General features: G+C 46.7%; 1 protein-coding gene across 1 annotated transcript in view; it reads right to left on the bottom strand.

Moving 5' to 3' along the window:
- The window catches only part of LOC136620973 (cytochrome P450 2K6-like), a 39,460-nt gene extending 30,068 nt beyond the window's left edge, over positions 1 to 9,392 (bottom strand). The window contains exons 1-2 of the mRNA XM_066596117.1: positions 9,210 to 9,392; positions 670 to 832 (exon numbers count right to left, since the gene is read on the bottom strand). Of these exons, the coding sequence (XP_066452214.1) occupies positions 670 to 832; positions 9,210 to 9,392 (346 nt within the window). The remainder of the gene's footprint in view (positions 1 to 669; positions 833 to 9,209) is intronic.
- Between the last annotated feature and the right edge of the window lie 5,605 nt (positions 9,393 to 14,997).

The raw sequence follows: 14,997 nt of genomic DNA, 5'->3' as shown, positions 1-14,997 counted from the left end.
GTTGCATTTATGGGCTGAGGCAGCTGGGATGTGACATGACTTTGATCCTGGCCTTGCAGATGGAAATCAGCTTTAGGCTTCTTTTACATGAGCGCATAAACGGCACGTTTTTACGCCTGGGCAGATATATGCGCCCATGAGAGGCTTTGATTTTCAATCTATTCGTTCACACGGGTGAATATACGGTGTATAAATACACCGGTAGCATGAAAAATAGAACATATACGCGGCCAGCGCATATACGCTCAACCGAAAGATAGTTCTGGAACTATCTTTGGCCAATATACGCTGGCTGGTCCTATAGACTGCTATGGGAGCAGAGGAAGAGAAGGGAGGGGGAGGCATTTTTGCAGCGTCCAACGCTACTAAAAGCTTACAGATGCCTCTATATAGGCATTAGAAGGCATCCAGAGGATTTTGGCAAAGCTAGGGTTTTTTCTGGGGTGTGGCGCATTTTTTCCTCTAAAAACGACGCTCACTGTCATGTGACTGGACGAGAAAACGCTGGCCGTGATCGCGGAAAAACGCCCTTTCAGGTGCTTATATGGAGCGGGCATGAAAACGTAAAAACCCCGTCGCTGTTTATGCGCTTATATAAAAGAAGCCTTATAGGAATTTGTTCAATTTAAAATGCAATAAATACTAATTAAGCAATGACAAAATATTTACCGTGTCCTTTTGTTATTTCATGAAACATTGGCACTTTTGGTCTTCCCGAAAATTCATCAGCATGATTGACAAGGGCATCTTTCACTGCATCATATCCACACAGTACAACAACTTCCTCTACTCCTAGTTTTATTGTGTATACCGGTCCATACTTCTTAGAGAGCTGCAAAGTGAAGGTGGTGAAGCTATTATTTTTGGCCTAGAGCCGGGATGGCGCACGTAAACTTATAGTACGTTTGGCAGAGCTCTTAGTGAGCAGTGGAATCCATGCAGAGTAGAACATGCCGTTTTGAGTGAAAGGTCCCTAAAAAAAAAGGTATTATCAGGGTGTGGGTAATCGGCAGGTCGAGATTCATTAAACAAGGCAGTGCTGTTGCTAATGAGTGTATAAATAATTTCAGAAGATACATAAATGTCCATGTGGAGAACAGCATGAACCTCATTGTGATTGATTTATCATGGATTTGGACCATAGAGATCATAACTAGAGATGAGCGAGCACCAAAATGCTCGGGTGCTCGTTACTCGGGAGGAAATTTTCGCGATGCTCGAGGGTTCGTTTCGAGTAATGAACCCCATTGAAGTCAATGGGCGACTTGAGCATTTTTGTATATCGCTGATGCTCGCTAAGGTTTCCATTTGTGAAAATCGGGGCAATTCAAGAAAGTGATGGGAACGACACAGCAACTGATAGGGCAGGCGAGGGGCTACATGTTGGTCTGCATCTCAAGTTCCCAGGTCCCACTATTAAGCCACAATAGCGGCAAGAGTGAGCCCACCCCCCTCCCAACAACTTTTACTTCTGAAAAGCCCTCATTAGCAAGGCATACCTTAGCTAAGCACCACACTACCTCCAACAAAGCACAATCACTGCCTGCATGACACTCTGCTGCCACTTCTCCTGGGTTACATGCTGCCCAAACCCCCCCCCCCCCCCGCACGACGCAGTGTCCACAGCGCATACCAAAGTGTCCCTGCGCAGCCTTCAGCTGCACTCATACCACACCACCCTCATGTCTATTTATAAGTGCGTCTGCCAGAGGAACCGCAGGCACACACTGCAGAGGGTTGGCACGGCTAGGCAGCGACCCTCTTTAAAAGGGGCGGGGCGATAGCCCACAATGCTGTACAGAAGCAATGAGAAATATAATCCTGTGCCACCGCCATCAGGAGCTGCACACGTGGGCATAGCAATGGGGAACCTATGTGCCACACACTATTCATTCTGTCAAGGTGTCTGCATGCCCCAGCCAGACTGCGTTTTTTTATAAATAGTCACAGGCAGGTACAACTCCGCAATGAGAATTCCGTGTGCACCCACAGCATGGGTGGCTCCCTGGAACCCACCGGCTGTACATAAATGTATCCCATTGCAGTGCCCATCACAGCTGAGGTAACGTCCGATTAAATGCAGGTGGGCTTTGGCCCACACTGCATGCCCCAGTCAGACTGGGGTTCTTTAGAAGTGGACACATGGAGTTACAACTCCGTGTGGACCGACAGCATGGGTGGGTGCCAGGAAGCCACCGCCGGTACATAAATATATCCTATTGCATTGCCCATCACAGCTGATGTAACGTCAGCTTTAATGCAGGTGGGCAAAAAATTAATTGGATTACACTGTAGGCGAGGGCCCCAAAAAATTGGTGTACCAACAGTGCTAATGTACCTCAGAAAAATTGCCCATGCCCAACCAAGAGGGCAGGTGAAACCCATTAATTGCTTTGGTTAATGTGGCTTAATTGGTAACTAGGCCTGGAGGCAGCCCAGTTAAAATAAAAATTGGTTCAGGTGAAAGTTTCAACGCTTTAATGAGCATTGAAACATATAAAAATTGTTTAGAAAAATTATATGACTGAGCCTTGTGGGCCTAAGAAAAATTGCCCGTTTGGCGTGCTTAAGTGAGGTTTCAGGAGGAGGAGCAGGAGGAGGAGGATGAATAGAATACACAGATTGATGAAGCAAAAAGGTCCCCGTTTTTGAGGGTGGTGATAAAGAACGATGCTTCCATCCGTGGGTGCAGCCTACGTATTGCTTAGGTATCGCTGCTGTCCGCTGGTGGAGAAGAGAAGTCTGGGGAAATCCAGGCTTTGTTCATCTTGATGAGTGTAAGACTGTCGGCACTGTCGGTTGGCAGGCGGGTACGCTTATCCGTGATGATTCCCCCAGCCGCACTAAACACCCTCTCTGACAAGACGCTAGCTGCAGGACAAGCAAGCACCTCCAGGGCATACAGCGCGAGTTCAGGCCAGTCCAGCTTCGACACCCAGTAGTTGTAGGGGGCAGAGGCGTCACCGAGGATGGTCGTGCGATCGGCTACGTACTCCCTCACCATCCTTTTACAGTGCTCCCGCCAACTCAGCCTTGACTGGGGAGCGGTAACACAGTCTTGCTGGGGAGCCATAAAGCTGGCAAAGGCCTTGGAGAATGTTCCCCTGCCTGCGCTGTACATGCTGCCTGATCTCTGCGCCTCCCCTGCTACCTGGCCCTCGGAACTGCACCTTCTACCACTAGCGCTGTCGGATGGGAATGTTACCATCAGTTTGTCCGCCAGGGTCCTGTGGTATAGCGTCACTCTCGAACCCCTTTCCTCTTCGGGTATGAGAGTGGAAAGGTTCTCCTTATACCGTGGGTCGAGCAGTGTGTACACCCAGTAATCCGTAGTGGCCAGAATGCGTGTAACGCGAGGGTCTCGAGAAGGGCATCCTAACATGAAGTCAGCCATGTGTGCCAGGGTACCTGTACGCAACACATGGCTGTCCTCACTAGGAAGATCACTTTCAGGATCCTCCTCCTCCGGCCATACACGCTGAAAGGATGACAGGCAAGCAGCATGGGTTCCCTCAGCAGTGGGCCAAGCTGTCTCTTTCCCCTCCTTCTCATGCTCCTCCCCCTCCTCCTCAACGCGCTGAGATATAGACATGAGGGTGCTCTGACTATCCAGCGACATACTGTCTTCCCCCGCCTCCGTTTCCAAGCGCAAAGCGTCTGCCTTTATGCTTTGCAGGAATCTTCTCAAGAGCCATAGCAGAGGAATGGTGACGCTAATGATTGCAGCATCCCCGCTCACCATCTGGGTAGACTCCTCAAAGTTTCCAAGGACCTGGCAGATGGCTGCCAACCAGGCCCACTCTTCTGTAAAGAATTGAGGAGGCTGACTCCCACTACGCCGCCCATGTTGGAGTTGGTATTCCACTATAGCTCTACGCTGCTCATAGAGTCTGGACAACATGTGGAGCGTTGAGTTCCACCATGTGGGCACGTCGCACAGCAGTCGGTGCACTGGCAGATTAAACCGATGTTGCAGGGTCCGCAGGGTGGCAGCGTCCGTCCTGGACTTGCGGAAATGTGCGCTGACCAGGCGCAGCTTTCCGAGCAGGTATGACAAGTGTGGGTAGCTTTTCAGAAAGCGCTGTTCCACCAAATTAAAGACATGGGCCAGGCATGGCACGTGCGTGAGGCTGCCGAGCTGTAGAGCCGCCACCAGGTTATGGCCGTTGTCACACACGACCATGCCCGGTTGGAGGCTCAGCGGCGAAAGCCAGCGGTCGGTCTGCTCTGTCAGACCCTGCAGCAGTTCGTGGGCCGTGTGCCTCTTCTCTCCTAAGCTGAATAGTTTCAGCACGGCCTGCTGACGCTTGCCCACCGCTGTGCTGCCACGCCGTGCTACACCGACTGCTGGCGACGTGCTGCTGCTGACACATCTTGATTGCGAGACAGAGGTTGCGTTGGAGGAGGAGGAGGAGGAGGAGGGTGGTTTAGTTGAGGAAACATACACTGCAGCAGATACCAGCACCGAGCTGGGGCCCGCAATTCTGGGGGTGGGTAGGACGTGAGCGGTCCCAGGCTCTGACTCTGTCCCAGCCTCCACTAAATTCACCCAATGTGCCGTCAGGGAGATATAGTGGCCCTGCCCGCCTGTGCTTGTCCACGTGTCCGTTGTTAAGTGGACCTTGCCAGTAACCGCGTTGGTGAGGGCGCGTACAATGTTGCGGGAGACGTGGTCGTGCAGGGCTGGGACGGCACATCGGGAAAAGTAGTGGCGACTGGGAACCGAGTAGCGCGGGGCCGCCGCCGCCATCATGCTCTTGAAAGCCTCCGTTTCCACAAGCCTATACGGCAGCATCTCCAGGCTGATCAATTTGGCTATGTGCACGTTTAACGCTTGAGCGTCCGAGTGCGTGGCGGCGTACTTGCGCTTGCGCTCAAACAGTCGCGCTAGTGACGTCTGGATGCTGCGCTGAGAGACATTGCTGGATGGGGCCGAGGACAGCGAAGGTGAGGGTGTGGGTGCAGGCCGGTAGGCACTCGTGCCTGTGTCCTCAGAGGGGGGTTGGATCTCAGTGGCAGGTTGGGGCACAGGGGGAGAGGCAGTGGTGCAAACCGGAGGCGGTGAACGCCCTTCGTCCCACCTTGTGGGGTGCTTGGCCATCATATGCCTGCGCATGCTGGTGGTGGTGGCTCCCCAGCTGATCTTGGCGCGACAAAGGTTGCACACCACTGTTCATCGGTCGTCAGGCGTCTCTGTGAAAAACTGCCACACCTTAGAGCACCTTGGCCTCTGCAGGGTGGCATGGCGCGAGGGGGCACTTTGGGAAACAGTTGGTGGATTATTCGGTCTGGCCCTGCCTCTACCCCTGGCCACCGCACTGGCTCGGCCTGTGCCCACACCCTGACTTGCGCCTCCGTGTCCTCGCCCGCGTCCACGTCCTCTAGGCCTACCCCTACCCCTCAGCATGCTGTATTACCAGTAGTGCAGAAACAGAACGCTGTAATTAAATGTGACGCTTATTGGCCTGTGGTTGGAGGCTGACTTCGCTTACGGAACGCACAGCAGAGGCAGGAAAGAATTTTGCGCAAGCCTGCTGTAACACTTAGCTGGCTGCGTATGAATTAGGACAATTACCCCCAGCAGAGACCCAGTACACTTGTGGACAGGAATACAGCGGTGATGTAAGAGGCAACACAGAGGCAGAAAGGAATTTTGCGCAAGCCTGCTGTAACACTTAGCTGGCTGCGTATGAATTAGGACAACTACCCCCAGCAGAAACCCAGTACACTTGTGGACAGGAATACAGTGGTGATGTAAGAGGCAACACAGAGGCAGAAAAGAATTTTGTGCAAGCCTGCTGTAACACTTAGCTGGCTGCGTATGAATTAGGACAACTACCCCCAGCAGAGACCCACTACACTTGTGGACAGGAATACAGCGGTGATGTAAGAGGCAACACAGAGGCAGAAAAGAATTTTGCGCAAGCCTGCTGTAACACTTAGCTGGCTGCGTATGAATTAGGACAACTACCCCCAGCAGAGACCCAGTACACTGAGGACGGTCACAGGCAGCCCAAAAAGATTTTTTTCCCAAATGTTTTTGGAAAGGCCCACTGCCCATATACACTAAATATGTCTTCTGTCCCTACCTCACCACTACTGGCCCTGGACAATGTAAAATTACTGCAGGACGCAATGCTCTGCACGGCCGATATAGAAAAAAAAAAAAAAGTGCAACACTGCAAAAAGCAGCCTCCACACTACTGCACACGGTTAGATGTGGCCCTAAGAAGGACCGTTGGGGTTCTTGAGGCCTAAAATAACTCCTAACGCTCTCCCTATAGCAGCTCCGGCACCAGCAGCACTGTCCCTGATCTCTGTCAGAATGCATCTGTGGCGAGCCGCGGGAGGGGCCGATTTATATACTCGGGTGACACCTGATCTCGCCAGCCACTCACTGCAGGGGGGTGGTATAGGGCTTGAACGTCGCAGGAGGAAGTTGTAATGCCTTCCCTGTCTTTCTATTGGCCAGAAAAGCGCGCTAACGTCTCAGAGATGAAAGTGAAAGTAACTCGAACATTGCATGGTACTCGTCTGGAGTAACGAGCATCTCGAACACGCTAATACTCGAACGAGTATCAAGCTCGGACGAGTACGTTCGCTCATCTCTAATCATAACAAGTGGATAATAAAGAATATGGAGGAAAAATTTATCTAGCACAGAATCACATGAATGAATGGACGAATAATAGTAAATGGGGTTTATAGCAGATGCGCAGTTAATCGTTTGGTGTGGTGAACAATTCACAATCAATTTGTTCATTTTCCCAAATCCTATGTAGTTCAAGAGTAGTTCATAAAAGTCTTTTGAATTCATGGTTCGGTTAGTCATAGTGGTGTCTTGATCGTTCCAGTGATTCCTAATTAATTCTTGAAAAACTCTTAACTCAATTCATACACCAATTCCTAAGCTAATTCACAGACTAATGCATAATCAGTTTGAACATTCAATCAGATGTCCTTGCTTCACCCTCCAAAGATGTTCTGCCCTGCTTATTCATTTTTCTCTACTACACCTGTTACAGTATGAAGCATGACCAGACCTAAACATAAAGGTGAGGGACTACATGGCAGAATAAAATGCAAGAACATGGAACTTCGTGGCAGTGTTGCCCGGAACGCAGATTTTAGAATGTGCATGCATGTAGCACATGTGTGCTAAGAGACCGAGACATTTCTTAGCTTGATTGTCATATTGAATAGCTGTCACTTGCCTACATATGCGCTTTCTCAATAGAAATTTGAAACTTTCAATTGCATATCCCTATCCTTAACATTCATGACCCTCCAAAGATGCTCTGCCCTACTTATTCCTTTTTCTCTACTACATTCTTTACTGTATATGAACTTGGCCTCTGGGTGGAAGTCAGGCCCTCCGGCAGGTTTGGAGCTGGTGACCACAGAAGACTCCGGATTCGAACACACTGCTAGTGGTGGAGTGGGCATTACTAATTACAGACCAGATTCTGGGCCATACCTTGCATAACAGGCCCTATTGCAGGAGTGTATCAGCCTCTGGATCTGCTTTATACATCGGATTATACAATATTCATACAATAAATTGGAATGTGCATTCTTGCAATAAACAAACAGTCTGTTGAAAACATAACTCAAAGTGGACCTCTTAGGCTGTGTTTGCATATGGTGGATTGGACGCAGAAATTCCGTACGAAATTGTGCCGTGGCAATTCCGCTTGCAGCCGCTAATCCCGGGTTTAGCCAGCCATGTGGACAAGATTTCTCAAAAATCTCATCCGCACAGGACGGCAAATCCGTCATGGATGTTGTGTGAGAACCCAGCCTAATTCATGAAGGTTTAATCAACAGGTCATTCAACAGTCACAGTTCTTTGTAAAACATACTGTCCGTAGTTCATGAAACTAATTAGTTCATGACTCCATTGCATAAAGGGCTTCTCTTGCTCTTAATTCTGGTAATTATGAGACACAAAGTGGCAGCAAACAAACAATACAAGCAATACAATCTTCATCTGTTCAAGGGTGCTCCATTGGGCAACAACTCCTTCCGCAGACCTCACAGGTTAGATAATGGTTCTTGTATGTAGGCCATGCAAGAGGGCCTGGTACAGAATCTCCAGTGGCAACTGCTCTTCCCTTCTCATATCACTGCTGGTGTACTCTGCTTCGATGCAGTGCGGAAATTATGCTTTCTAGTGGCAGAAACTTCCCCAACATGTGGCCTCCCGACAGCCAATCACTAAAATAGTATAAATGTAATTTGCAAAAGGAGCCACAAACAGTAACTCTGAATGGCCACTAGAGGTTTGTCAGACTGGGGTGTCTAGGGACCACCAGTAAAATTCATTCTGCGGTCTCACAGCAAAATTACATGCAAATATTACCTGATTAGAGATGAGCGAGCACGCTTGTTTAAGGCTGATAATCGAGCAAGCATCGGTCTTCTCGAGTAACTGGTTAGTCGTCCGAGCAAATGCGGGGGGGGGGGGGCGGGGAAGAGCGCCTGTAACTTGGGGAGAGTGAGAGAGATCTCTCTCTCTCCCCCCCCGCTCCCTCCCGCCACCCCCCCCCCCACACACACACACACATTTGCTCAGACCAGTAATCAGTTACTTGAGAAGACCGATGCTCGCTCGAGCATCAGCCTTAAATGAGCATGCTCGCTCATCTCTATACCTGCTTGCTGCTTAAAATTTTTCTGGCCCCCATATTCTTCTTACATTTCAAAGGAAACACGACAGCATTTGTGTGCAGCCCTGTCTCTACTCAAGTATGTGCCACTAAGGCAGCTGTAGGGGTTGGGGGACCACTCCTGATCAGTTTTAGGAACGTTCTACTTCCCAATTATTTTGCCCTGTGAAGGTACTGTCGATCAACCAAAAATCTTGTTCATCAAGTGATCACATGTTTTATGCAGCACAAAAAGTTATCATTGTTGGCAGCACATCTTCCAATGTGAATGGCGGAATATGCTGCTGATGATGAAACCCTATTAAGTGAAATGATCGTTGGTCCCCCCATTGAGTTTGAATTGGCTTGTGTGAAGGCCCAGAAGGTGAGCACCAATCTCGATAATCAGTACTTGTTATCACTGGCAATTCTATACATGAAAAAGGCCTAGAAATGGCTATAAAGAGTTTCCTATTCCTGACCACCTACCATGTATGTGTACTACACGGACAGCTCATTCATTTAACTGAAAACAGTCCAGTCATACAATCTGAATGTTACCTGGTGAAGTGTTTGATACGGTTTCTTCAGGTCCAGAATGTGCAGATTTCCAATGATGGGTAACGGTCTGGGTCCGGGGGGCAGATTATATTTACCCCTTCTTTTCCGTCCGTAGAAAAATAGGGCAGCAAATAGGCACAGAATGACAGACAGAACCAACGTGGTGGGATCAGAGAGGTCCATGGTGCCGCAAAAGGTTTCTATGGAAAAACAGATATAAATGTGATTGCATACTGTAGGTAACAGACGACATCTGATGTATGTAGAGGAACAGAAGGACGTTCCTCATTAGGGAGAACCCACTACAAAAGCATTTGGTTCCACACAGAACTACAGATAAACTGACTACATTGTCTAACATAGTGAGCTATTAACAAAATCTATCTCCTATAGCTCTTCTTACCTTAGATCCTGCAATGATCCCAGTAAGATTTCTCTTTCAGTCCCTCATAATGCTTACGTTGTGACTGGAAGGTAGACGGGGTCCAGCTCGTCAGCTTGAATTACCAGTTCTGATTCACATTGTATAAAACCAGAAGTGTAATCAGATAGTTATAGTTGAACTCTGACCAGATACTCAGCCCATAACATCTACAGGACTGAGGGTTCAGAAATGTTGCACTATGACAGTACAAATAGGATAAAGACATGTAAATCGTTAATCAAATAACTGGTATATAACCGCTGGAATCCATTCAAATGCTGGGATTTGTGGTGGACAAATAAATAAGTATAAAAGGCAATACAACAGTTCATCTTTCCTGCATTATAGCACATGGTGTTATACCAAGATTCACCTTTATCACCTATCCCCAGAAGGGGTTATAAAAGTCGATCAGTGGGGGTCGGATGTCCCTTTCTTCTGTCACTGGGGGTTGACTACACACCCCCTATTAATATGTGGGGATGCCCTGCCAAAACAGTAATTGGTCTGATTGTTATCCAAGTCACAATTATAGACAAACAAAACTAGCAACACACAAACAGTTGTATCATTTATGCCTTTTATTGAGCAAAGATCCACAGTGCTAGGAGAAATACTAAGCAAACCCTTGTATTTAATAACCCATAGATCCCCCTTTAGTAGCAGTCATCTCCACCAAATATTTCCTAAACCTAGAAATATAAAGAAAAGAAAAAACGGTACTCCTGCGCTGCTTTATATAGAACAAAGACCGATTCTTTTAAAAGATTGCAACGGTCAATATCAGTTTCTAGTCAAAGAACAATCTAAGGTCACAGCCTCATAAAAGAAGTATGCATATACTTGCGGGACAAATATGCGACGCGTTTCGACGTGCTAGACGTCTTTCTCAAGCATGCTTGAGAAAGACGTCTAGCACGTCGAAACGAGTCGCATATTTGTCCCGCAAGTATATGCTTGAGAAAGACGTCTAGCACGTCGAAACGCGTCGCATATTTGTCCCGCAAGTATATGCATACTTTTTTTATGAGGCTGTGACCTTAGATTGTAACAATAAATGTTCTTTGACTAGAAACTGATATTGACCGTTGCAATCTTTTAAAAGAATCGGTCTTTGTTCTATATAAAGCAGCGCAGGAGTACCATTTTTTCTTTTCTTTATCTTTGTATGATCCGACCTCTTATGAGGCACGGATTTTTTTGAGTGACACTTGCAGCTCTCCAGTGAACTTTAATTCAGTGGATTTTTGTTAAAGAAAAATGCTATATGCCGACCTGGACACTGGGTGCTGACATGTTTACCCTAGGGTGACATGTCTGGCACCAGGTGAGTTGATATAATATATCATTGATTGCCTGGAAAAGTGTTTGGCGCTCTCCTTAAATTCCCTTTTTTCTAAACCTAGAAATAAGATTTCTTCAACATGTAGGACAAATTTTGGACCATTCCTCCCTGCAGTTGTGCTTTAGTTCACCAATATTTTTGGGCTGCCTTGCATGTACAGCCCTCTTCAGGTCGTACCACAGCATCTCAATAGGGTTATGTACAGGACACTGACTTTTACTTCTTTCTAAACCAGTCTTCAGGTGATTTACTTGTGTGCTTTGGGTCATTGTCTTCTGGCATCACCATCCTTACATTCGCTTGTAAAATGTTTTGATTCAAACTTAGGGCGCTTTTACATTGAACAATAATTGTTAATATTTTCTCTGGATTGCGGTAATCTGAACAATAATCATTCAATGTAAATGCCAGCAGCGACTAAACGACAAATGATAATTAATTTGTCATTCAGTTTCTATGAACAACAGTCTGTTTACTGTGAATGGAGGCAGGTAGCCAGAATGATCTCCAGCCTGCTCAGCCTCCATTGACGGGGTATCTCTGTTTCTACCTTGTACATTTTGTCACTTGTAGTGTTACTTTCATCATATGTATGTGTACAATGAGTCTGAGTCCTTTGTACAATTAGTCCTTGGGACCTATATATTTCTCTGCTATATTGAGATTTGTCGTGCACTTTAAAACTCTATCCAATGGATCCCCAGTTTTATCTTCATGTTGTTTGTTATATGTATTTATGCATGTCTAATAAACTAATTAGCCTCACACTCCTATTTTCCTTTTGGGTTTATACATTAGTAATCATTCGAGAAATCCAGGGAATTCCAAATGACTTGCTTTTACTTGCAACTGTATATACATTGTGACAACGTAGGGGGTATTGTGCTCTTGGGAACGCCATCTGTCCTCCACCTAGATGGGGAGCGCACCTCAGTAACCCACGTACAGGCCAGAATTTGTGATAAAACTCAGGAAGTCCATTTCTTTTTGGTAACATATTAGACACCAAAAGTAACATAATCTTTGCACTGTTGTTATAGTCACAGTACACATATTCATGGCCGTCTGTCCGCTAAATAACACGTTTTCTTGCACTAGCTATATCAGGCCTAGTGCCTCAAATCACAAAGTCCATCACATCTGTTACCCAAGCATGGTGTCACCTTAGGGGCCGTCAACTCGTGTCAGGATCGTGGCTTCCAGTGCTCAGTGTGTCTGCAGGTTTTATCTCCTCCAGTTACAACCATACATCTGTCTCTGCTGATTAGCACACAGAATATCTTTTACAATCCTCTGCAGGCTATTCTGTTTATGTCTTGCCATATATCCCCACCCTCTGCTAAAGACCATAGGGCTTATTACAGGACCTAACCCTCCAGGGTCAAAGATCCAAGATCATGGATTTCTACTTGCCCTGCCCTCTCTAAAACTTTCTGCATGTTCTGCTAAACTGAGCACCCCCTCACCATCTAGCTCTGTCTCGAGGACCTTGATAACATCTTCTTCAGAGTATACATCACACAGAGTAGAAACTTCTTCAACATTTTTCTTACTCATCTTCTGCTTCAATGCTTCCTGTTCTACAGATGAACTCTTCTCTTGGCTTGCTCTCAATCAAGAGGAGGATCCCATATTGGTTTCAGTGAGAAATGTGCAATATATTTTTTACCCTGTAGTAGCACACAGGGAAATTTCCTGCCCGCAGTAGGACACTCAGTGAACTGCTTATAATCAGGGTCCTTCTAACATAAGCAGATTTTTCAAAAGTGCACCACCCCTTTAAAAGAATTTCAACACCATGTACATGGTAGTATTGATAAGAAAAGTTCCAGAGCCCCTTTATTTTACCCCTTCTGACCAATCACATACTTATGGCACATAGCAGTGGCCTTTAACCTTTGGTTTCTAGGAGATGCTGGAAGCTGTAGTTTGACCACAACTGAGATGCCACAAATTGGAGACCACTGGCACACACTGACAATATGCTATAAATGTTTGTGATGGATAAGCTGTCCAACTAAAATGGCTGTTAAAAATTTTTCTTACATTTTCTCCAGAAAATCCAAAATGTAGAGAAATTGAAAATTTATAGTGAACTTATAATTTCTAAACTAGTTAATAATTACTTATTGCATAAAATTATATATCTTATGGGTGTTTTTTTTCATGTGGCCAAGTCAAACAGAGAGATGATATGGGTGAAAAGCCAAGAGGAGTGAAATGAGGTTACAGGTTAAATAACTTCTGTTTTCTATAGCCGACGAATAGTAGCCAATAAGTGTATTTAGTGTTTAGTTCATTCATGAGCTAGATGTCTTCATTTGCCCTCTAGTGAATGATTGACATTAGTACCAAGAATACTGACAAGCATTCTCTAGAGGGCGAGGTAAGATTTCTATCTCACGAACAAGAACTCAGAGTGCAAACTAGAATACAGGATTTGTGTTTTAGGCCTCCCTCACACAGGGCGTTTTATACAGCGTTTAGCGCTGCCTTTTCAGCCCAGCGCTAAACGCTGTACAAGACTCCCATTCATTTCAATGGGGCTGCTCACACAGGGGCCTCCCAACTCTGCGCTTTGACAGCGATGCATGTTCTATTCTGGGGCGTTGTCAGCCCTGCGTCGCTCATTGAAATGAATGGGCAGCGGTTTTGGCACTGCTAAAAACGCGGCAACACTTGGTGCCGCGTTTTTGGCAGCGTTAACTGCTCGCCGATTTTCGGGGTGAGGGCTTGTAATAGAAGCCCTACCCCGAAAATCAGTCCCAGCGGGCTAGAGAAAAAAAAGAAAGCAATACTCACCTAGCCGCTGCAGTCCGGGTCGAGGCCGCTGGTCTCTGCCGCTGATCCGGGCTTCCTCGGCCTTCGGCAATAGAGTGCTGTGATTGGTTGTCGGTGCTTGCTCGATGCCCAATCACAGCCCTTCATTGACTGTCTCAGCCAATCAGAGCTTGCCGGCGCTGATTGGCTGAGACAATGAAGGGCTGTGATTGGGCATCGACCGTGCCGATAACCAATCACAGCCCTTCATTGACTGTCTCAGCCAATCAGCGCCGGCAAGCTCTGATTGGCTGAGACAGTCAATGAAGGGCTGTGATTGGGCATAAATGCCAGCGCTGCTGAAACAGGGCGGAATCTGCAGTAACGCAGCGCTGAAAAACGCTGCATTTCTGCAAACGCCCTGTGTGAGGGAGGCCTTAGGCAGTTTTAAAGCAGTTGTTCAGAATTAGAGAAACATGGCTGGTTTCTTCCAAAAACAGCAACACACTGGCCCACAGGTTGTTTGTGGTATTGCAGCTCAGCCCTATTCATTTCAATGGAGCTGAGCCACCGTACCAGACACAAGCCCTGGAAAGTTGAGTGCCATTTCCACAGTCATGTTCATATAACAGTCACATCCTCGGCAACTATAACAATCACATCCCGGGTACCTGACATGTCTCCATAGCACCCTAGCACTGATAGTCTGTTTTACGCTGGCAAAGTGTGATTGTTCTTAGTACAAGAAACCAAGTAATCTTTTAGATATGATACCCTTTAATGGCTAACACAAATACATGATGTTATAGCGAGCATTCAGGGTTCTTCCTCAGGCATATTGGAACAGATCTAAAGAAGTAATTATATAAAAACATATACACATGATCACATAAAAGAGCACAAACATGTTGTGCTTAATTTGCACTTTAAATGAATTCCAGAACAGGATAAGAGGGCACAGACATGATGTGATTAATAAATAAATACCAGAAAGGGATGATCATAACTGAAAATACTTAATTAGTAGAGATGAGCGAGAATACTCGCTAAGGGCAATTACTCGAGCGAGTATTTCCCTTAGCGAATACCTGCCCGCTCGGAAGAAAAGATTTGGATGCCGGTGCGGGTGAGCGGTGAGTTGCGGGAGTGAGCAGGGGGGAGCGGGGGGGGGGGGGGGGAGGGAGGGAGAGAGATTTTCCCTCCGTTTTCCGTTTTCCGTTGATATGGAGTGAGTCATGTACACTCTTCTTGCAAAATGA

This window comes from Eleutherodactylus coqui, chromosome 1 (assembly GCF_035609145.1).
Source record: "Eleutherodactylus coqui strain aEleCoq1 chromosome 1, aEleCoq1.hap1, whole genome shotgun sequence".
Taxonomy (NCBI): Eukaryota; Metazoa; Chordata; class Amphibia; order Anura; family Eleutherodactylidae; genus Eleutherodactylus; species Eleutherodactylus coqui.
This window is presented reverse-complemented; position numbering and strand designations above follow the sequence as displayed.